Source organism: Chlamydomonas reinhardtii, chromosome 14, assembly GCF_000002595.2.
Source record: "Chlamydomonas reinhardtii strain CC-503 cw92 mt+ chromosome 14, whole genome shotgun sequence".
In the NCBI taxonomy this organism is placed as follows: domain Eukaryota; kingdom Viridiplantae; phylum Chlorophyta; class Chlorophyceae; order Chlamydomonadales; family Chlamydomonadaceae; genus Chlamydomonas; species Chlamydomonas reinhardtii.
In genome coordinates this window covers 1,490,477-1,511,944 of record NC_057017.1, presented here as the reverse complement: position 1 = coordinate 1,511,944, position 21,468 = coordinate 1,490,477, and the positions used below count along the sequence as shown (strand labels likewise).

General features: G+C 62.7%; 3 protein-coding genes across 3 annotated transcripts; 1 reads left to right on the top strand and 2 right to left on the bottom strand.

Annotated features, from left to right (window-relative positions):
• The first annotated feature begins 2,806 nt into the window (after positions 1-2,806).
• Positions 2,807-13,409, top strand: CHLRE_14g618400v5 (uncharacterized protein). Its single transcript, XM_043070123.1, has 23 exons — positions 2,807-3,084; positions 3,508-3,681; positions 3,986-4,396; positions 4,786-4,930; positions 5,158-5,240; positions 5,574-5,630; positions 5,949-6,026; positions 6,350-6,537; positions 6,844-6,963; positions 7,163-7,291; positions 7,678-7,766; positions 8,069-8,220; positions 8,319-8,386; positions 8,626-8,791; positions 9,061-9,256; positions 9,525-9,655; positions 9,966-10,038; positions 10,312-10,512; positions 10,752-10,909; positions 11,297-11,365; positions 11,732-11,864; positions 12,093-12,283; positions 12,482-13,409. Exons 1-23 carry the CDS (start codon positions 3,079-3,081, stop codon positions 12,566-12,568), a joined length of 3,105 nt encoding a protein of 1,034 aa, XP_042916796.1. The 5' UTR covers positions 2,807-3,078; the 3' UTR covers positions 12,569-13,409.
• Positions 13,410-13,414: 5 nt separating this feature from the next.
• On the bottom strand, positions 13,415-17,155 carry CHLRE_14g618350v5 (uncharacterized protein). Its single transcript, XM_043070122.1, has 3 exons — positions 15,444-17,155; positions 14,769-15,250; positions 13,415-14,483 (listed from the first exon to the last, which is right to left on the bottom strand). The coding sequence occupies exons 1-3, from the start codon at positions 17,119-17,121 to the stop codon at positions 13,893-13,895; spliced, it is 2,751 nt and encodes a 916-aa protein (XP_042916795.1). The 5' UTR covers positions 17,122-17,155; the 3' UTR covers positions 13,415-13,892.
• Positions 17,156-17,205: 50 nt separating this feature from the next.
• CHLRE_14g618300v5 (uncharacterized protein) lies at positions 17,206-21,376 on the bottom strand. Its single transcript, XM_001689782.2, has 9 exons — positions 21,017-21,376; positions 20,535-20,877; positions 20,249-20,353; positions 19,900-19,965; positions 19,382-19,444; positions 18,835-18,905; positions 18,496-18,559; positions 18,221-18,307; positions 17,206-17,869 (listed from the first exon to the last, which is right to left on the bottom strand). The coding sequence occupies exons 1-9, from the start codon at positions 21,085-21,087 to the stop codon at positions 17,375-17,377; spliced, it is 1,365 nt and encodes a 454-aa protein (XP_001689834.2). The 5' UTR covers positions 21,088-21,376; the 3' UTR covers positions 17,206-17,374.
• Positions 21,377-21,468: the final 92 nt, after the last annotated feature.

The window sequence follows — 21,468 nt, the reverse complement described above, 5'->3', positions numbered from 1 at the left end:
GCTGTCTGTCAGTCACCGCGCCCGGCATGTGTGCATATGGGAGCCGCGTGTTCCTCAGGGGAGCCAGGGGATTAGCTTACTTTGGGCTGGGCACAGTGGTGGATGATGCCATGATGGGACAGGTCAAGGGAATGCAGTATGGCATTGCGGCTGTGCATCGCGTAACCACACCCGCCAGCCCGCCCTCAACCTGCCGCACCCTATGCCACGCCATACCAACATGGCACCACATGACACGTTACGTGGGATGGAACGCCGTGCCATGTTCACAATGCGCATGGCAGTGTGCCTAGCCTGCACAGCAATGTCGGGGCTCGTACGGCACTAGTGACGGCATGTGCATACCGTATGTCGCCGTGTGTATGTCAGGATGTCGCATGCTGACATGTACAGCAAGCTGCTCTACGCACTAGCTATAACACAAAGATGCACACATCCCGTCGGCGTAATAGATTTATGTAGGTTCCAGGTTTTCCTGCTGGGGTTAGACGCAAGAATCATAAGGTACACGGCGGGCACCTTGTGAATTTACACGGCAACCCCGGCACTTACCCCCCAACCATCGCTGCTCGGCGGGGGGAGGGATGTATGCCCTTCCCACCGCTGCTACCAGCCTGCCAGCAAGGTTGCGATGACTCGGTACAGTAACTCCGGCGTTATACCAGTCGCGCCATCTTGCCTTGACGTTGCAAATTGAATGTTGGGGTCTGGGAATACGTACACGTACACGCGGTTGGCACGGTGCCCTGCACAAATCTCGTTTGTACTGAGACTATTTATGGAACGTTGCTGGCTTTATTCTTGTCAGCGTTTATCTCTTCTGGCTTTCACGTGGACTTCGGTGTTTTGGGACACGCTGGCGTCGTCGGCACGCCCGCAGCGCCCCTGCACGCCCCGACCCCCTGTGGGGCCCAGATTCTTGTCGATTCAACGTCGCGACGTCCAGCCCAGCTGCCAGCCCGGTTCCTCCACCCGGCCGGCCCCGCTGCACCGTGCGTGGGCCGGTTCCTGGACGGGTGTGGGGAACCGTACTACGGTCCGCACCCGTCAGTTGCCCCATGGCCTACAGCGCGTCGTGTCCCCATGCAGCGGCGCCTCATGCCCAACTCGCCTGGCCGGCACCAGCCTTTCATACCAGTCTCAGCTCACCATATACAGCAGCCAGTCAGCCTTCGCGTCAGCCCGGCCGCAGCTAGGCAGCCACCCTGGTTTGTTTTCTGCGCCGGCCTCAACGTTTTGACAACCGCCATGCCGCACCCTCCTTTCTGCCGTTCTCTTTCCTCTTGTCCTCGCATGTACGTACTACTCCTGGCTCACCGCGGATGCCTGGCTGTGTTCCAGGTGGGTCTCTTGGGGTTCGCGTTATCACAACGCATCGCAGCCTTCGCTTGGTAGTCTGCGGCCAGTCTACGCCAGCCCAGCCTCTGACAGCCGTATACACCAGCTGAGAGCTTTAGGACGCCGGAGTGGCGCAGCTTGGCGCGTGGTTATCTCGTCAAAGGTAACGTAGCAGTTGCGGTCGCTGCTCATGCTCACGCTTTTCTTTTGCTTGTGCTAGCTCACTGGCCTCGGCTCTACAACGTCATGTTCGCTTGTGCGTGTTGCGTTCTTTCAAGCATATCAATGTACACTGCGGGGAACTACGCCAAGCTACCCCCTACCCTGCTGTCCCAGGCTGCCCCATCGCGCTCTCCCCCCTGCACCCCGCACGCTGCCTTTTGCACATACATTCTTCTGTATTCGGCGTTTCACTCTCACCCCTCGGCACGGGCGCGAGTGCTGGTCGAGCCTAGGTGGCGCACGTTGTCAATGCGGCGGCGCGGCGCCACGTTCGTTTATGTCTACCGAGAACACCTCCCAGCAGATGACCGAGTGTTATACGTGAAGCTGACACTTCACTTCTGGGTTGCTTGATTGGTCGACGATTCCTTGACTATTGGGACCACCTTTGGGCTCGCTAAAGTAACCGGCCCCTCCTGGAATCCGCCCCCCCCCCCGCCTCTGGTAGCTGCGGATGCAGTGGTAGCTAGCTGGGCGCAAGGCAGGGCTCGCTCAAGGGGTGCGTTGGAAGTGACATCTTACCGAAGATGCTTGAAAACCGATTCCGCACGGTGTCGGTAGGTAAGGGTTGGTGGGGTAGGGAAGGGTGTCGTACGTACCTGCCTAGCATGCAGCACGGGAGGAAACACGAGTCAGCAGGAGCCCGACATGTGAGTCCACATGTTACCTCCAAGCTGACGATAAACGCTGTGGGGATCGTTGCCACCTTGCATTTGGTGCATACCGGTATGCTGGAGGGGTAATGTGCCAACGTCAAGGCGTGAGTGCACGGGGTTGGGCGGGGCGTTAGCGCGCGGCGAGCGTGCCCAAACGCGATCCGCGACTCCGATAACAGCACCATTGCATGCAAGGTTTGCAACGCACCTGGTGCAACTGTATATCCTGTTTCCTCTAAATCGCTTGCAAACGTATTTCCGCCAGCTCATCCGGCACAGTGGTGGATGATGGAACAGGGCAAGGGGTTGAAATGTGGCAAGCTCAAAAGTGTCATATGCAATCCCGTACTCAGCAAGCGAAGAACACAGACAAAGGCGACAAATTGCGGGCCGGGAGTGGTGGTGGTGCTGGGGTGGAGCGGCGAAGGGGGGCGATGATGGTGGGTGCGGGGAAGGGGAGCCTTTCCTGGCTGGCAGCACGCGCGGTGGAATCCAGGATGACGCCACTTAGGTAAACCCTGCCCGCTGCCCTGTGCTGCATATATAGTTTGCCCTGTACATGTGTTGCCTTTTGTGGCACACAGCTCGTCGTAAGCCTTACGCCCAGGCGAGCGAGGAAGCTTCCTAAACCTCGGACACGGAGAAATTTTATTCGACGTGAAACTTCTCATCACCACCAACACTTTCCTGAAACTTAAATATCATTAGTTAACGGAAAACACCTGTTGACTTGTGACTTGGGCCTCTTTGCGACTGGCCACACGCGTTTTTGCATTCAACGCATTTGATACTTTAAAACGCAAGCTGCAGATAATTAGATAGAACTGAGGACGGAGCAGGAGGCGGTGCAGCGCCCTAAACAATGGTGGTAAGCGCAAGTGCGGAATTCGGGCTTGAAGCGGAGTGGCGTCAGCCTCGTCTCTCGCTGCTTGGGGCGTGTCTCATAATAATCGTCAACGGGACTGGCTCCATTGTGCCGTGTGGAGTGTGTTCGGCGCGGTCCGACGCGCATGCAGGCTCCAACAATTGCGAGTTTTGTTGCGCTGGGGGAAGCCAGACCGGGTGGGGTTCTGGCTACCACCTGTTCAGTCAGCATTACAGGAATTCATATGCAGCCGGCTAGACTTCAGATGGTCGGGCGGGCGGAAGGGCCGTGTGGAGTGTGCCCGACTGCTAGTGGCGTCAAGACTGGTGTCACACCTGACCGCTGCCCAAATGTACATTAGGTCACAACAGCTCATTTTGGGCCGGAGATGGCTCCTCATCAGAAGGTTTGCGCTACACCCTGCAGGCTGCCAGCTTCGGCGCCCAGGCGAACGCGCTGCTGCGTAAAAGCGCCACCTATCAGAAGCGCAATGTGCGGACCAACATCTGCCTGCTGTCCAGTCCCATCTTCTTCTGTTTGCTACTGCTCATCATTCGCATCCTGGTCAACAACGTCTTCCTGACCGGGCCTGACTTCGAGGTGCGTTTACCCAAGCGGGGGACTTCCGGGGCAGTTGTAGACGGGCAGGTGTAGTTGCCTGGGGGCGGGCGTGGCTGCGGCATCGTGTACAGTCGTAGTAGCGTATGAGCACACCGCTCAGAAGCTATGGGAGTGCGGCCTTGAAGTGACGTTGCGGGTGATGTAGCGCTTGGGTCGTGCCTATCGAGCATCAGGGGTAGGCATCATTCAAGTAAGTGCATGCCCTACGCCGCTCCCACCCGCCTTGGCTCCCTCACCCACTGACCCACACGCTCTCCCAATGCCTCCCTTCGACCCAAAACAGTGCGGCTGCCAGTGCCTCTCATGCTGCAAGAACGGCACCTGTGAGAAGCTGACCCAGGGCTATTGCGACACGGACGCTGGCTACACCTGCGACTCCAAGAACAGCTCCGCCTGCGGCATCGCCTACAGCAGCCCGCAGCAGTCAGCCTTCTGCGCCATCCCCAACCCCAGCACCTGGCCCCCCGTGCTGCAAACCCCCACCGCCAACAACCGCGCCCCGCCGCACAAGCCTGCCGTAACCACCATGGTCACGGCGCCGCGGGGTGGGCAGGCGGGGCAGCTGAACTCCAGCGAGTTGGTGCCGGGTATCTACACCGTGCCATTGCCCATGGACAACACCACCTTCCTGAATGAGTTCCTCCCGGAACTCATCAGCGCAGATGGGACCGTGAACGGGCACCTGTTCTCACAGGTGCGCGGGGGCAGGCTGGGGCCTGGGGGGCCGGTTGGGACGGTGGGGGCGGATGGGAAGCGGTTAGGACAGAATAAGCGGGATGGGTGCGGACTGCTGTGGATTGCAGGGCTGGGTCGGGCATGTGTGACCCAACGTAGGCACGACAAAAGATGCCATAGGAGGTGGAGGGAGCGCTTGACTGTCGGGTGGCAGGGTCGCTGTATGCGTCTGTGGCGGCGCCGCGGCTGCAGCGGGGCGGGGGCGGGGGATCAGCGAGCGAGGCGTATGCCCGATGCCGCTCATAAACTTCCGAAAGTTTTAAAGCTCCTCGAGCACCACGCTTGAACTCTCTTGCTTGCGACCCTTGCCCCGCTCCTCCTGCTCCGCTTTTATCGCCGGCCTTGCAGTGGGGCTTCACATTTGGCACTGCGGCGGAGGGCGGTCAGAACCAGTACATCGAGCGGGCCTTCGCAAGCGACTCCGTCCTTAACTTCCTGCTGCCCAACATTGTGCCCGGCGTCAACTGCTCCTCCATCTACAGACAGATTGGTGGTGAGCACTTGCGTTGTTCGGTTGCGTGTCAGTGGGGGGCAGACAGGGTGGGACAGATGCAACGTGAAGCTCGCGTCATACCGCACGGTGCCGCTGCCCTATCGCTTCCCGCGGGAGCGCCTACTCCACCCTGGCGTTGGGTTTGCGCCCTTGCTCGCGGCACCCCGCATTGCTCTCAGCCCCCTGCTTCCTGTCCGCTCGCCGCCGCTGCAACGCCCGCCCTGCAGTGGGCCTGGCGCCCCAGCCGCTCATCAACATCCTGACGGGGGTGGTGTTCGTCACCACTAACACCTTGGTCACGCAGGACCAGGTGGGTTGGTGGCGCGGTGGCAGGGGGCAGCGACGACGGACGCACGAGGCCATGGCGGGTTCCGGGCGGTGGTGGGGCTGGCGGCACGTTGCGCCCGGGGCTTGGGCTCTAGGTTTGGGTAGGGGTTCTGGGCACGGGATTGGGGTGTGTGCAAGTCGACGCACGGGTTGAGCAGACGGCAAATCGTGAGTAGGTGCGTGTGCGTGAGCGTGGGCATGTGCGCTGTGTGTGGGCATGCGCTTCAAGCAAGCAGTGCTGCAGGCTTGGTGCCCAAGCCACCACACATCACCGCACCCACCCGCGCTCTCCTGCCACACGCACTGCCGGCCGCAGGTGGATGCCGTGCTGGAGGGGCGGCCCGTCATCGCCGACTTCCTGGACAAGATGACGGTGAGAGATGCGTGGGAGCTAGGAGGCGTACGAGCTGGCCAAAACGCGCCCAGCAGTTGTGTGGAATACCACAGCAGGGACGCTGCAGCCACCCATATGAACGCGCAGGACCTCTGCATGGCGCCTTCGCAGGCCTTGGCAAAAGTAAAATGTAACCCATGCCCGCCCGCCTCCACCCGCTGTTCCTTTGGCTTGGGTTCCTTGACTAGCCCAATTCCCAACCGCTCCCCCGACCGCCTCCATCTGCCCACCCACCCACCCACCCGCCCACTAGCTGCGTTCGCCCAACCCAGCCACTCCCACACCCACTCCACACAGATTTGCTCGGACGTCAAGTTCAGCGTCATGCCCAATGACACCGCCATCGACGACGCCCTCTACTGCGGCTACTACCAGGTACGTGGGGGCGTGGGCGTGTGAGGAGGGGTGGGGGTTATATGCCTGAGCCCGACGAAATAGGTCCCAACAGTCAAGGATCGTGGGGGTGGGATGGGGGCAGGTCGTGGGCTTATGGTGCTGTCCCTGGCGCGCGCATTGCGCCCTGTCTGATGTCTGAACCGACGACACCCAGCGTCGCTCATCGATCAGTTCCAACAACAAGGTTTGCAGTGGCACCTGTACTTGCCGCTGAAGTTGCCGTTAGTACAGGACACCGTCAACCCTGAGCTTCCCGCCCTCTCTTACCCGCCGGAACCTCCTCTGCCACCCTCTCCCCGCAGTCCCGCTGCAACGGCTCCGCAGTGACCGCCCAGTTCCCGCCGGCCTTCGAGTACCCCTCCGCCGCCGCCGCCGACGCCGTGGTGACCGTCTACTACAACGCCACCTTCCTCACCGCTGACAGCAGCGGCAGCGGCCAGGACGCCTACAACCGAGTGCAGCTGCCGCTCAGCGGCGGCGTCATGGCCTGGTGAGGGGGGGCGTGCAGGCGCGGGGCTGGGTGCGGGGTGGAGGGATTTGGGGGCGGGTGGGCTGGGTGGGGCGGCAGGGTGGGGCGGCAGGGTGGGGCGGCAGGGTGGGGTTGCAGGCGGCTGATGGAGGCCTGACGGGGGGCTGGAGGGAGCTGTGGGAAGGAGTACGTGCCGCGTGCCTTGGTCCACATCCCCGTACACGCATACGCACACACATACGCACACTGACACACTCCGCGCACCGCAACCGCACCAAACCGCACGGTGTACCTTGGCACCTGCCTCAACCTTGCACCGCAAAACAGGTACTCCGGCAAATTTGGTTTCCCCAACCTGCCCAAGCTGCTGGGCATCATGAGTATGCCCAAGGTGGCAACCAAGCTCAAGCTGGACTTTTCAAACCTGCTGGGCCCGCTATTCTATACGTAAGCCGAGGTTCGCTTCCTGAATCTTGTTGTGACCTGCCTGTAGATTTACCACGGCCCCTGTCTGCTACCACCTGCTCACGTTAGACTTTGCCATTCTCGCTCCTTCCCACGCCTTTTTATCCCCCTTCTCCACGCTTGCCCGCTTCTCTCCTCGCCCGCTCCCCCCCTCGCCCGCGCCTCTCCTTCTCGCCCGCAGCTGGGTGGTGCAGATGCTTCTGCCCACCTTCCTGCAGCAGCTGGTGTACGAGAAGGAGAAGCGGCTGCGCATGATGATGAAGATGCACGGCCTGGGCGACGGGGCCTACTGGCTCATCACCTACCTGTGGTGGGTCGGCGTGTGTGCATGCGTGACGTGTGTATGTATGCGTGACGTGTGTGTGCTGTAGAGCTGCGGCGAGTCAGCACACGTGTAGGCGAGGAAAGCACATGGGGACAGCGTCGCCGGCACGTCTGTGGTTGTGTGTGTGGCTTCTCCGTCTCCGGTTGTTTATGGTAAAAAGAACACAACAAAACGCATCCCGTGTGTACGGTATGTGTGAAGCAGGGAGGCGGGCGGCCTTGCCTGGGACTTGTCCTTGGGTGGGGTGGTGTTACTTTTTCCCTGGCGCCTATCAGGCACATACACACACACGCTCTGTCACCCATTCACTCACTCCCTTGCTCCCCCGCACTCTCTCGGACCCGCCCTCACACGTTCACATACACCTGCAGGTACCTGATGCTGTACGTCATCTACATGATCATTTTCATGGTGTTCGGTGCTGGTGTGGGGCTGGAGATCTTCCGCCGTACATCCATCGGTAAGTTTACGACATTACATGGGGGTGTACAATATGAGCGCGCAAGCACGCAGAGACCGTTAAGCTTGTGGCCCAGGGGGTTAGCAGTTCGTGGAGGAGAACACCCCGACCAAGGGGGGGGGGGGCGCTGAGCTATGGCCTGGGGTGCGCACAGTGCAAACACGAACAAAGCCAGCGCGTACAGAGCTCTTCCGTAAATGCACCTGTCGCTTTCCCTCCTGCCCCCAACCCCTGCATTTACCCTATCGTTCCGGCGCCTTGCTTACCCGCCTGCCTCTGGCTTCCTTCCGCTCGAACCACAGGCATCCAGATCATTTTCTACTTCCTGTTTGGCAACAACATGATCGCTTTCAGCTTTGTCTTGTCCAGCCTGTTCGGCAGCAGCCGCACCTCCACAGTGGTCGCCTTCATCTACGTCTTCGCAACCGGCCTCATCGGAGAGCTGCTGCTCAAGGTGCGGGGGTAAAACATTGCTTTACTGCAAGACTAATTAAGCATAACTAAGGGAAGCAATGAGTGAGTACATGTATTTGTGCGTGTGCACGTGCGCAGGTGTTCATGGAGAAGGATGCCGCCTGGGTGTTCTTCATTCAGTGGATCCCAGCCTTCTCGCTCTACCGGTGAGCGCGAGAGGGACAGGGCGCTGAGCCGCAGAAAGCGGGCATGGCTTGCCTGTTAGCCCCCCGTCGGGCTCGGGCACATAAACCCCCTCTCCCATTCAGCCCCCCTCCCCGATCTTTCTGTGACCGCGCTCCACACCGATTTCCAACTGCCAATCCTCCTTTTTACTCTTTTTCGCCACCCTTTTTCTCCACCCTTTTTCCCAACCCTTTTTCCCACCCTTTCTTCATTTTATCAGCGGCCTGTGGGAGATGGCCGAGTACGCCTTCCTGGGCGTGTACCGCGACGAGTCGGGTCTGACCTGGGAGCGCATGTCCGACCCCGGCAACGGCATGTACGCCACCTGGGGCATCTTCGTGGTGGAGTGGTTCGTGTTCATGGTGCTGGGCTGGTACCTGGAGCAGGTGGGTGCGCGAGCTGGCTGCGAGGCTTGCTTGCTGCGGCATTTTATGAGCAGCTGAGGTGCAAAGGTTTCGTTGGTTTAGGTGTGGTGGAATAGGTGCTGTGGAGTGCAGCTTGCCCTCAGCTGCTCAGCTGCGGGGCGGTGCTGACGGGTGCTGAGCTCGTGTCGTGCGTGCGACGGAGCGACGGCAGCCTGTGTACAGCAGCTGTGTGTGTCAAAACGCAACGGCTTGGATCACGAATTGTTAAACGCACACGCGCATGCTCGCAGGTGCTGTCGAGCGGCAACGGCATCCGCCGCCACCCACTCTACTTCTTGGAGTGCTGCATGGGCCGCAACAAGAAGCTCGACCGCCACGGCGCCGGATCCCCCGGGGCGGCTGTGGAGATGGGCCACCAGCAGCACACCGGCGGCGGCGGCTCGGGCAAGGGCATGGGCGGCGAGGGCTCGCTCAAGATTGCGGCAGGTGCGTGGCGCGCGGGCGGCTTCTTGTCGCTTGGCGCTGCCGCATGCGTGGTGCGGTTGCACGTTAGTAAACACGCGGTCAAGCGCTGAAATAGAACAAAATGATGCCTGCGCTCGGCACGCAGCAGACGCCGACTCATGTCCCCCAACATGCGGTGAAAGCACCGGCCGTACCTACTACCGGCTCCCAAGCTCCAAGCGCCAGTGCTGACCCCGCTCCTCCGCTCCCGCACGCCCCACTGTCACCCGTGCCGCTCCTGCGTCCGCAGGCGAGCGTGAGGACGTGAAGGCTGAGCGGCTGCGTGTGGAGCACATGCCCGAGTCCGTGGCGACGCAGACGCCCATCGTGGTGCGGGACATTCGCAAGGTGTACCCGGCACAGGACGGCAGCAAGCCCAAGGTGAGAGGCGGGAGGGAGGGAGGGAGGGAGGGAGGGAGGGAGGGAGGGAGGGAGGGAGGGAGGGAGGGAGGGAGGGAGGGAGGGAGATATACAGGCGACGCCTGAGGCCAACCGGCCTGCCTACCGACGTGTTCTGGAGGGGCGCCGTCGCACCGTGCCACACATGTCACGTGTGCGGGCTGTGTTTCCCCAGCGCCCTGTGCGTGCTTGCATTGTGTCCTTGCTTGCGGTTTGCCAGAGCTGCCCCATCTGTACCACAACCACATTTAACGTGTTGCTGTTGTCGCAATGCCGCAATGCGCCGTTGCAGGTGGCGGTTCGCACCCTGACTATGGCCATTGAGCGCGGCGAGTGCTTTGGCCTCTTGGGGCCCAACGGAGCGGGTGAGACAGCCGGTCGCACGTCTTGCCGGCGCCAGGACAGCGCACGCACGCACATGCATGCCTGTGTGCGCGGACACCCTTGACGTCCCACGCCCTCCTGCACACACTCACACGACCTGCCACACTCTCCGGGGCGGTGTAGATACTCGAGATAAGGGCACGCGCGAGTCCTCGAAGAAGGATGTGTTTCTAGGAACTCTGTTGTAAGCGGCCGCTCGGTCCATACTCTGCCCACGCTCTTCCCACGCTCTTCCCTCCACACTCCCTCCGCAGGCAAGTCCACCTCCATCAACATGCTGACCGGCTTCCTGGAGCCAAGCGGCGGCACGGCCACGGTGGAGGGCTTGGACATCCGCACCCAGATGAACGCCATCTACGCCAACATGGGCGTGTGTCCGCAGCACGACCTGCTGTGGGAGCAGCTCACAGGGGAGGAGCACCTGCTGTTCTACGGCCGCCTCAAGGGACTCAAGGGCAAGTTAAATAACATGTTGGGTGATTGCTTTTGTTGTGTGTACCGTAATATTTGGTTGAAGCGGAATGCAAATGGGCGGATGGGTTGTCAAGGTTGTTTCGTGCAGAGGTGGGCGCGCAGTCGGCGTGCAGAGGTGGGCGCGTCCCCCGCCTTAGCACTGCTGTCCAGCCGTCATTTCGTCATTCCCATCCCTCACGGACCGCTGCACCCTCCTTACTACGGCCTTGCGGTACCACAGGCCCGGAGCTGCTGAACGCCGTGACTGCCGGCCTGCGCTCCGTGAACCTGTTCAACGGCGGCGTCGGCTCCAAGCAGGCGCAGAAGTACTCGGGCGGCATGAAGCGGCGGCTGAGTGTGGCCATCAGCTTCATCGGGCAGCCCAGGGTGGTCTACCTGGTGGGTGCTGGTGTGTGAGAGAGTGTGTATTTGTGCGAGAGTGTGTGTGTGTCTGTTTGTCTGTGTGTTTGTTTGTCTGTGTGGGTGGGTGGGTGGGTGTGCGCGATAGTGGAGGGATAGGGGATAGGGGAGGGGAGGGAGGGGAGGGAGAGGGGGTTGTTTGCAGTAAGACACCAAGAGAGGCCCGAGTGGGTGGTGGGCGGCGGAGGAGGAATGACGGGAGGGGAGGAGGGGAAGGGAGGTTTACCGGGACTGGACGGTGTTGCCCAGCTTGAGCACAGTGGAACATGCTGGAACACACGCGCATGTTGGGCATGTGCCACTTACATGTCGCACCACCACTGCCCTCACCGTCCCCGCCTGCCCCGCCTGCCCCGGCCTCCTCAGGACGAGCCCTCCACGGGCCTGGACCCCGCCTCCCGCCGCAACCTATGGGAGGTGGTGCGCTCCAACAAGGTGGGCACTGGGCGGGCGGCGGTGCAGCGGGCGCGGGAGGGATGCGGGTAGCGGCGCAGGCACACGTCTGCTGTAGGCCGGGGCGGGGGCTGGCCGTCCCTGCCTAGGGCATGGGGGCCGCAGAACACCCACCTGCACCCACCTTCTGAGCCTTGGCTAGCCCGCGGCCCTGTCGCCCCAACGCTGCGCCGTTCCAATGTCGCCTTCTCCTAATGCATCATGCCCAGAACACCCACCCACCCCCCAGTCTGCAGTGCATCCTGTACAGCTTTTCCAACCATCCTTGCAACCGCCCTCCCCCCAAACCCGCGACTGTTTCCTTACGGGATTGCTTCAAAGTTACCCCCCCCCCCCAAACCCCTGCAGTCGGACCGCGCCATCATCCTCACCACCCACTCCATGGAGGAGGCCGAGATCCTGTGCGACCGCCTGGGCATCTTCGTGGACGGCCAGCTGGTGTGCATCGGCAACCCGCGCGAGATCACCTCGCGCTACGCCGGTGCGGGCGGGCGGGCGGGCTGTGGCGGGCTGTGGCGGGCGGGCGGGCCTGGTGCTGTTAGGTGAAACTGCAGATATGCGCCAGAAACACGCACACGAACAGTAAAGCACCGACACACATGCCGAACATTCAAATTCGCACATGGAAGCCTCACGCAAGATACCCGCAATGCACAAACGCACATTCACACACACACACACACACACAAACACACAAATAAACAAACAGGCTACCTGGTGTTTACGCTGACGGTGGCTCCCGGCCACGAGGACGCTGCCAAGGCCTTTGTGATGCACATGAGCCCCAACGCGCGCCTCACCTACGAGCTGGGCGGCACCGTCAAGTACGAGCTGCCCACCGCCGACGTCAGTCTGGCGCGCGTGTTCGACGCCATGGCCACCGCCAAGACCCAGATGCAGGCGAGTAGGAGTGTGGGTGTGGCTGGAGGTGTGAGTCGATGGAGGGGGGCGGCTTTGGCCTGCCATCTGGCCGGCCGGACGGCCTGTGTCCCATTCTGCCTGCCTAGTGCCTACTCGCCTGTCATGCGGCCGGCGCACCTTCTGGCCTGCCCACCTGCCTGCCTCAACCGGGTCACGCACACACGCACACGCTCACAGGTGTTGGACTGGGGTGTGGCCAATGCGACCCTGGAGGAGGTGTTCATCAAGTTCGCGCGCGAGATCGGCGCGGAGACAGAGGGCTAGACACTTGCACTTGGGGAGGGAGAAGGGTGTGTGCTGATAGGTAACAACCGCTACATTAAAAAGGTTGCGTACTTGAGTGGGTTGAGAGTGCAAGAGGAGATGGCGAATGAAGTGGACTGAAGGCGGCCTAAGCTGGCCAGGTAAGGCCGCGACAGGAGCAGGGACACGGCTGGGGTGGAGGGAGTGTGGACGCCAGTGATGGGGTGAGGGGGTAAGCCGTTGAGGGCTGGAAGGTAGAGAGGTGCGTGTGAACAGAGCAAGGCCTTGGGTGCAGTCACCATGCCCGTTTCGCTGCGCGATACATCTGTAGAGTACATACGGTCAGGGCAGCTTGCCAATACTGTGTGTGTACCGTATGTGTGCGTGTGTCGAGGGAGGAGAGGGTGCAGGCGTCCAAGAGGCAAAACGGAGGATTGCGGGTGGCGGTGCCAGGAGCGACACCCATGCATGACATGGTATGGATGCACCGTCGTGGGCTTTGCAGCTGTATGATTGTTGAACTAAAGCCGCTTTACAAACAATTCTTTCCTGTGATTCTGTGGTTCTGTGGGATAGTGAGACGGTACGCCCCGCATGTGATATTGTGAGCTCCGTCGGGCACGCCGTCGCATACCGTACTAAGAAAGACTGGGCAGTGTTGAGCGGGCTGCGTGGGGTCACCACAGCACCTCTGGATCCTGTCTCAGTGTTAGCTTAGCAAACTTGTTGTGCATGCTCGTGAGCTATAGGGAGATGTGTGCCTATGGCCGGGGGTCTGTGCAGTCTGCATAATGCTACCACATATGACTGTTCACAAGCGTTCCACTCATGGTATCAGTGATTGCATTTAAAGACACCTGCTGCTTACAACCGCGCCGTCAGTCACAAGCCAGCTGCCAGTCCGACATCAGCAGCGTGTCTGCCAGCGTGTCTGCCAACAGCCTGACACCGCACAGTGCACGCATGCCCAGCTCCTGTCCCCAGCTACAAAAGCCCGCAATGACAAAACCTGAGCCCCGGACTGCATATCGTCCGTGCAGGTGCCCACCCATACCGCAGCTCAACAGGCCTGCATCACACGGCTCCAGCACTCAGGGGTGCCCCTGCCAGCCATCACACAACTGCAACTCCTGCCAACTAATGATTTCGGCTCGAGCGCAGTGAGTAGTCGGAAACCAACTCATGCCCATGTGGATGTGCCAACCAGCGTGCCAACCCATGTGGTTGTGCCAACCAAGGTAGATGCCTCCCTCCTAAACTCTGCTGCGTTTGCCAGCAGCGTCTGCTTATCCTGTCATGCGCACGCCACTAGTTTCAAAATAAGCTCACAGTTTCACCTTCGCTTTTACACGTGCACCACGGTATCAGGCGCTTGCACCGCACGAGCCCATGCCAGCTGGTGCGGCTGCAGCTGCGGCGGCCGGCGTTGCGGCGAGTCCAGATACGACACCAGCTCGGCCCACTGCTCCGCCGTCAGCCGCGGCAGTGCGTACTGTGTGACCGCAGACCCACAGCACACCACGACGCGCACAAGCCTGCCGCCAGCGCCAGCGTTGCCGCTACCGCCGTTGCTGTTGTCGTTGTCGCTGCCGCCCTCGCCGGCGGCAGTAGCAGGCTCCTCGGCACCGCCCAGGGCGTCATCCGGCACCCGCATAAACTCCACCCGTGGCGGCTGCGGGGCGGGCTGGTCCAGCATCGAGGCCCACAGCCGGAGGCAGTTGACGGCCCGGCAGCGGCCGTCAGCTCCGTTGAAGTACCGCACCGATCGGGGCCGCGCTAAGAAGCCGGCCGGCTGGCGACACGCCGAGCCCGCGTTCTCGTAGGTCCACGCGTGGTACAGCATCCTGGCGGCTGTGGCGAGGTTGCCGCAGGTGGCCGCCACGTGCCAGGCATGGCCGGGCGTTGTGAAGGTGCTGACAGACATGGACAAGCCAGGCTGTGGGCGGGCAGGGCATGGAACACGACGGCAGCCATGTTAGTAAGCTGCGGTGGAGGGTGGCGGCGACACGGCAGGTAGGCATGCGCAGTGTGCGCCCATGAGCGTTGACCATGCAGGCAGGCAAGCAGGCACCGAATGCGCTCAGGGCAGTAGCTAGCTAAGAATGCCCCTCCCGGTACGGTTCCGCAGCTTACACGGTTTCAGGGCACGCAACCCCAATCGCTCCACGGCACTTCACCCGCTCGCGCGCATATCAAGTAAAACCCGCCGCCGCCGCCTCACCCGCCGAATGCCGCGCGTAGGTGCGGTGTGCCGCCCAGTTAGCTCCTGTTGCAGCTGCGCCCACACCGCCCACTCCACCGCCTGCACACTGCCGCCCGCCGCCACCGCCGCCACGTCCACTGGCAGGCCGCGCTCTTGGTGCAGGCGCTTCAGGAGTGCCAGGCTGGCCCCCTGCTCGCCCGCGTGCCTTGCCACCTGCAACCCGAGCCGCCGCATTGCCTTAGCCGCCGCCCGGCCGCCGCCGCCACCTCCTAGCCCCCGCAGCTGCTGGTCGTGCCGGTCGTGTGCCCTGATGGCCGGGAACCAGGGGAACATGAACTCTAGCATCCGCATGCAGCCTTCCTTGGCGGCGAGCAGCAGGTGGGAGGTCCCGAACAGCACGACGGGCTGGAGGTGCACCAGCAGCATGTGCGGCACGCGGGGGTCATCGGAGAGCACAGCGTCGTCCAGCAGGGCTCGGAAGTCCTCGCTGCCGATCGCTTCTGCAATTCCAAGTAGGGGAGCGAGGCAAAGTAAGCAAAACAAACAGGCGTACGGGCATGCCAGTTCATGCCAGTTAGTCGTCTGTGGGTGCCGTGCCCCGCCCCTTTCTCTGCCGTGCCAGCCTGCTGCCCCCCACTTGGACCTGCTTTTTTAAAACTCCGTCGCATTTACTACACCCAACCGCTCACCCACCGGAGGCGGCTGTGGGGCTCCAGTCCTCCAGCACCGCCTGCAGCAGCGGCACGTTGTCGGCACGCACCGCCACTGCCGCCGCGTGCACGTGCCAGCTGCCGCCGCGGTCCGCAAGGTCCACACGCGCCGCGCCAACGCGGAAGCGCTCAAACACGTCGGGCTGCTCCGGCACAATGCGGTTCGTGCTTCCCGCGCGATGCTTGAATTTGAAGAAACCGAGCGTCAGGATCTCCTCGAGAAGTTGCGGGTCCATGTCAAACTCAGTTTCCCAACAATCGACCAGCCACTCCGCCTTAGCTCGCCAGTGGCTGTCAAGAGCGCACAGGGCGCATGCGAACAGGTCGCTCAGCAAGTTCTTGCCAAGGTGCACGTGTTCAATTCCCGCCAAGTCCTGGTACCTCCATGCCAACTCCTCCTGAGTCCCGCACATCGCTGCAACCCTGAGCCTGCAGGCCAAGAGATCTGCGAGATGCGGCATCCCGAGCCTCTCTACCTCCTGCATGTACAACCGCTCCACAATTTCATACTGCCCGTAGCACGCCGCAGCATTCAGGAGGCCGGCAAAGCCCCAGCCGCGTGGCTCGAAGTCGGTGGCAGCAGCAGCAGGCGGCATGGCTTCCCCGGCCGCGCCGGCCAGCGGCGGCACCGCCACCGCCTCCACGTTCTGCTGCGGTTGACCTCCAGTGGTTGGAGCCGCACCCGGAGGAGGGGCGCCCGGCGCCCGCGCCGACAACTCCTGTGGCGGCGGCATGGCCGTCCCGCCGTCCCGGGGTTGGTCATCCAGTGTGTCTGCGCTTTGTGCCGCCACGTCCGGCGCTGCTGCCGGCGGCCCCTGCCGCTGCGGCTGCTCCGGTCCCTGCTGACTCGCCTTGCCAGCGGGGCCTTCCTGCGTCTCCTCCTGCGTCTCCTCCTGCTCCTCGTGCTGCTCCTGCTGCTGCTCCTGCTGCTGCTCCTGCTGCTGCTCCTGCTGCTGCTCCTGCTGCGCCTGCGGCGGCAGCCCCACCGCCTCAAGCCACGTCAGCACTACGCCCTGGCCGCCGGCGCACGCCGCCTCCGCCACGGCCTGGTGCGAACCCGCGGCCTCCCAGCCAAATGCGCTGCGGAGCCGCAGCTGCGGCTCAGCTCCCGACCAGATCCATTGCAGCACACTCAAGTGGCCGCAAGCCGCAGCCAGCTTCACTGCTTCCAAGCTGAGCTCGCAGCCCTCGGCGACCAGGCGCTGGACCGCCTGCAAGTCGCCGGCCGCCGAGGCAGCCTCCGCAACCTCCGGCCGCAGCGCAACGCCGCTGAACTGCAGAGCTACGTGCAGGCTGGCGGGATGGAAGCTAGAGGCGGCAAGGCACAGCAGGCGCAGCCGGCGGCGGAGTGTAAGCTTATCCCACGGCTTGGGCCGGCCCCAGTAATGCGCGAAGCTGTGTCCGGGCCATGAGCTCGCGTGCGCGACCTCCAGCCGGGGACGCAAAAAACGGCTTGGCTTGCAAGTGTATATTGTAATGACATTATAGCTACCCTTGAGGCATGCAGCTGTGGCCCGGTCGACGAGCAGGAGACCAATCGCGACTTGGGTTGGGTGCAGCCAGCTAGCAATGTTGCGAATGACATCGGGCGTCAGTCGGGACCAATCATGCGCGCCGGCCTCGGCGTTATCGCTGGTGCCGGGCCGACTGTCGGTGTCCATTGCTGACGTGATGGCTTTGCTTAGAGACGTCTGGACCGTGGCTGTGTGCGGCTTGGTAGTGTACGTAATCTGACGTTTTTGCGTAGCTTACAAAGCTTACAAGAATCAGCCTCGGCCGCTCATCATCATCCGGTGTCGGGGCAAAAGTCACTCGCACTTTTCTTAACTGGTTGCCCCCCATCATCATAACTAATCACAGCCTGAATGGCTGTGCCGCCCACTGCGTTAATTTACTCAGCCATAGCACCATTCCTCAACTCCCGCCCGGTGGCTCGGACGGCTCCGGCGCAGGTGACGGCGCAGCATTCCTCTCCGGCCCCGGCGCCTCCGCTCCCTCCGCCGCCCCTCCAGCAGCAACCACCACCGCATCCTCCACGGTCACCTCACTCCCGATCCCAGGCAGCGCCGCCACCGACGCCTCTCCCCCCGCCCCTGGCCCCGCCGCCTCGCTGCTCTCGCCTTGCGCGCCCGCCCCGCCCGGCCCCGCCCCTGGCTCCGGTGTCCCCGCCGCCGTAGGCGCCGAACTCGCCTCCGCTCCCGGCAGCGCCGCGGCGCTCGGTGAGTCTGACGGCTGCCGCGTCAGCGGCGCCGCCGTCGGCCCGGCGGCGCCCAGGCCGCCCAGACCTGAGTTGTTCCGGGCTAGGGACATGGACGATTTGAACGCGCTGGCGGCTCCGGCTGCGGCTGCGCTGGGGGTGACTGCCAATGTGTCCATGCCGCCCAGCTCCTGCTCCAGGAACTCCTCATCCTACACAGAGGGGGTGGCGGGGAGGGCAGGGTTAGTCCACCCCCAAGTCAACTCGAAGGGGGATTAAATGGGGATTATATGGGGATTAAACATGGATTAAATGGGGAATTAAATGGGGATTAGGACATGGGGTGGGCGACCGAGTGAGAGGGCACAGGCACGAGGTTGTCGGAGGGGCGCCGTCAGCAGGCAGGGCGTGGCGGCGAGTGTAGGCGAGGAGGATTGGCGGGGAAAGAGACGGGGGAACTAGGTTCAGGGGTGGCCGGGCGATGACGGCAGCGCTGCGGTTGCCAGATCTACTGGAGCCCTGCATCAGCACCGCACTGCACCGCACTGCCTTGGCCGACTCACCGCCTTGGTGAGCGGCCCGATGGGCATGCCCACCAGGTGTCCGCTCAGCGGCTTGGCCGCCCACCTGTCCTCCTCTATCAACAGCTCCTGCAGTGGCGAGGTCCATCGAGGGCGGCGGCGATGCGAGGTAAGGGCGAGGAACCCGACAAATGGAGTGACGAGTTTTGCCCCAAACTTGAGAACTGCTGCCGCAGCCGGACGCAAAGGACTTGAGCCCTGCGAGGGCCATCCCGCCGGCCTCTGCCAATCCGGCCTTGACAACCCCAGGGTCGTACCTGCAGCTTGTTGTTGGTGCCGCGCAGGGACTCCACTAGCGCCCGCATGCGCGCCTCCTCAGCCCTGTGGCAAATATGCCAGCGGCGGCGAGCCGAGCTCAACGCGAACATCCCACCACATGCACCGCCCGCCACAATTATGAAACAGCAGCAGGGGCCGCACAGGAGGCAAGGGTACCAATATCGCCCCCATGTACATCCCATGCTACGTGCGTGCACTGTGGCCGGGTTTCGTGAGCCCGGGCGGGCCATTTACCCCGATCCAGTATCCATAGGTCGCGCCCACCTCTTTCCCACCGCTGCCATCCGCCCTTCCCTCCCTCCCAGGGCCCCACTCACTGCGCGTCCCGCAGGTCCTTCTCTGCCAGCAGCTTCTTCTTCTCCGCGCGCACCGCCCGCTCGCGCAGCTCCTAGGGGCGGGGAGATAGCACATTCATGATTATTTAAGGAAGTGGTAGACGGTAGACAGCCTTGGGGAACAGCAATCGTTACCGACGACGTCGACCAGCTCCCGGCGGCCGGCTCCAGGGGGGTAAGATTGGTGGCAACAGCGAGCGGCGCAGCAACATCAGCATGAACAGCCCTGGGGCTTGAGGACCCAGCCCCCGAACGCACCAGCCAACACACCATGCCCAGTCTCACCACATGCTCCAGACTGCTCATGTCAGCCCTCCTCGACAGTCCATCCGGGCGCCCGCCCCTGCCTCCCCACCTGCTGGGCCCTGCTTCCCTAGCCTCCAGTCTCCGGCTGCCGCCCGGATCCAGCACCGCGACCTCCCAACCCCTCACCCTCCAAACCTCCAGTGCCCCCGCCCCACCTGCAGTTTGCTGCTCCCAACCCCTCACCCTCCACAGCTGCGTTGCCCCCCCCCATCCCCACACACACCTGCAGTTTGGACAGCGCCGCCGCGCGGAAGGACAGGTCCTCTGCCAGCACCTGCCCGCGGACCTGCGGGTGGAGGCACACACACACACACACACACAACGGGCTTTCGTTTCGTTTGTTTTTGTTTAACACACACACATGGCTGTCCTTTGCTGTTTGTATAAACACACGGGTTGTGCATGGATGAAATTTCAACGGTCACGGGTGTCGGCGTGTGCATGCGCGTGTCAGAAACCCGCAAGCCGCGCGGTGCCCAGGCCCTGCAGCCTCAACCCCTCGCTGCAACCGATCCCCGGAAGCACCAAGCACCTACACCTGGAACACTGCCCGGCTGCCCGCTGTCCCGCCGTCCCGCCTGCCTGCCTGCCTGCCCGCCTGCCCACCTGCCCGCCCGCCTGCCCGGCTGCCCGCCTGCCTGCCTGCCTGCTTGCCCCAGCCGCAGTGAAATCCCGGATGAGCCCCCTGGCAACGCTGGTGAGCACCCTGGCAATGCTGGTGAGCACCCTGGCGCCGCGCACCTCGGCTGTTGCTCGCTCCCGCGCCAACTCATTGGAGGCCATCTGGTACCGCATCTCCACGTTCTCCTGCAAGCGGCGGAGGCGGCGCAGCCAAGCATGGTGTGAGGCGCAGTGCAGCTCGCACTCACGCAACCCCCCGCGCCTGCGACCCACTTCCTTGACTCCCAGCCTCTCTCGGCCTCTTACCCATCCTGCGCGGCTGCCGCACCCACAACCGCTACCCACAACCGCTACCCACAACCGCTACCCACAACCGCCAACCCAAATCTGGCCATTCAAACACGGCCGCCCCCCCTGCCCCTGCCCCCCCTCCGCACCCACCACCCTATCGCCCTGCCTTCCGCCGCACCTGTGCGCTGCGCACGCCCTCGTTCAGCGCTCGGTCGAACTCGGCCTGGATGCGGCTGAGCAGCGGCGCGTAGGTGGAGAAGCCCGCGATGAAGGCCGACATCACCTGCCGGAGGAAGAAGGAAGCGGGATAGGAGGGAGGCGAGGCGGCGGGCGGACGGGGCGAGGGGGCGCAGCAGTGCGCGCTCAGTCGTACACAAACCCGTGCCCACACGCTTTGCACGGCCCCCGGTGTCGGCCCCATCAAGCCCCATCCCCTCGTGCAGAAAGGCAAAACCCACACATACCTGCCTGTGCCCGTCCAGCGACAGGTTAGCTGACAGCTTCGGGTCGCGCTCCCTCGCGCTGCCCAGCACCGTCATGCTAGCAGCCTTGTCATTCGCGCGTAGCCGGTCCACCAGGATGGCTTCCAGCTCTTGTAGCAGCTTGGGTGGCCGACTGGCCACTCGCGGGAAGACTTCTAGGAAACCAGGGTCGTTGACTCCAGCTGCTATGGAGTCCGCGGCGCCGGAGCGTGCGGTGTTGAACTTATGAGCGAGGGCGTCTTTGATGGCGACCTGCGTTTCTGCCGCCGCATGTGCGAAGATGCGCACATCGTTTCGCTGCCATTGGAGCTCCTGGTGCAGAGCCCTGCGAGGGGAGGGGTGTTGGCTCGGCGTGGGCGTGGCAGAGGCGCGTGTGTTTGGCACGTCCTGCCCCCTTAGGGCTAGCGCCCCGCCCCTGCGTGAACGAGCATAGCCGCGCCCTCCGCCGCGCCTGCATGACTCACGGTAGCGACGCCTCGTCGAGCGGAGGCTCGGCGTCCGCGTATACGGTGGTCGCCACGAGGCCTCCCGACATTTCTGATGCCCGCCGGGCCGGCCAAACAAGCGGCAAGCCGATAACTATGCACCAGCTCGACCAAGCTACCGAAGTTTATACGCAACACAGAAGGACGCCATAATGCGACGGGGTCCCAACAACGGGTGCCAAGGGCAAGAACGTGTGTTTCTGTCCAATTAAGGATTGTTTCCAGCAAAATGTAGCAGTATTTGCGGGTTTGAGATATGTATGTCTTGTTTGCCTTGTCAAGGTGACGCTCGAAGGGCTTGTCAAAAGGGGCTCAGCTCGTTGATTTGCCTAGGTTTAAACGTTACTGAATATGCATAGAAGCTTGTAGCAAAGCACAGAGACTGGTTCGGTGAGCAACTGCGGAATGAGGTGACCTTGTTTTGGATCCTA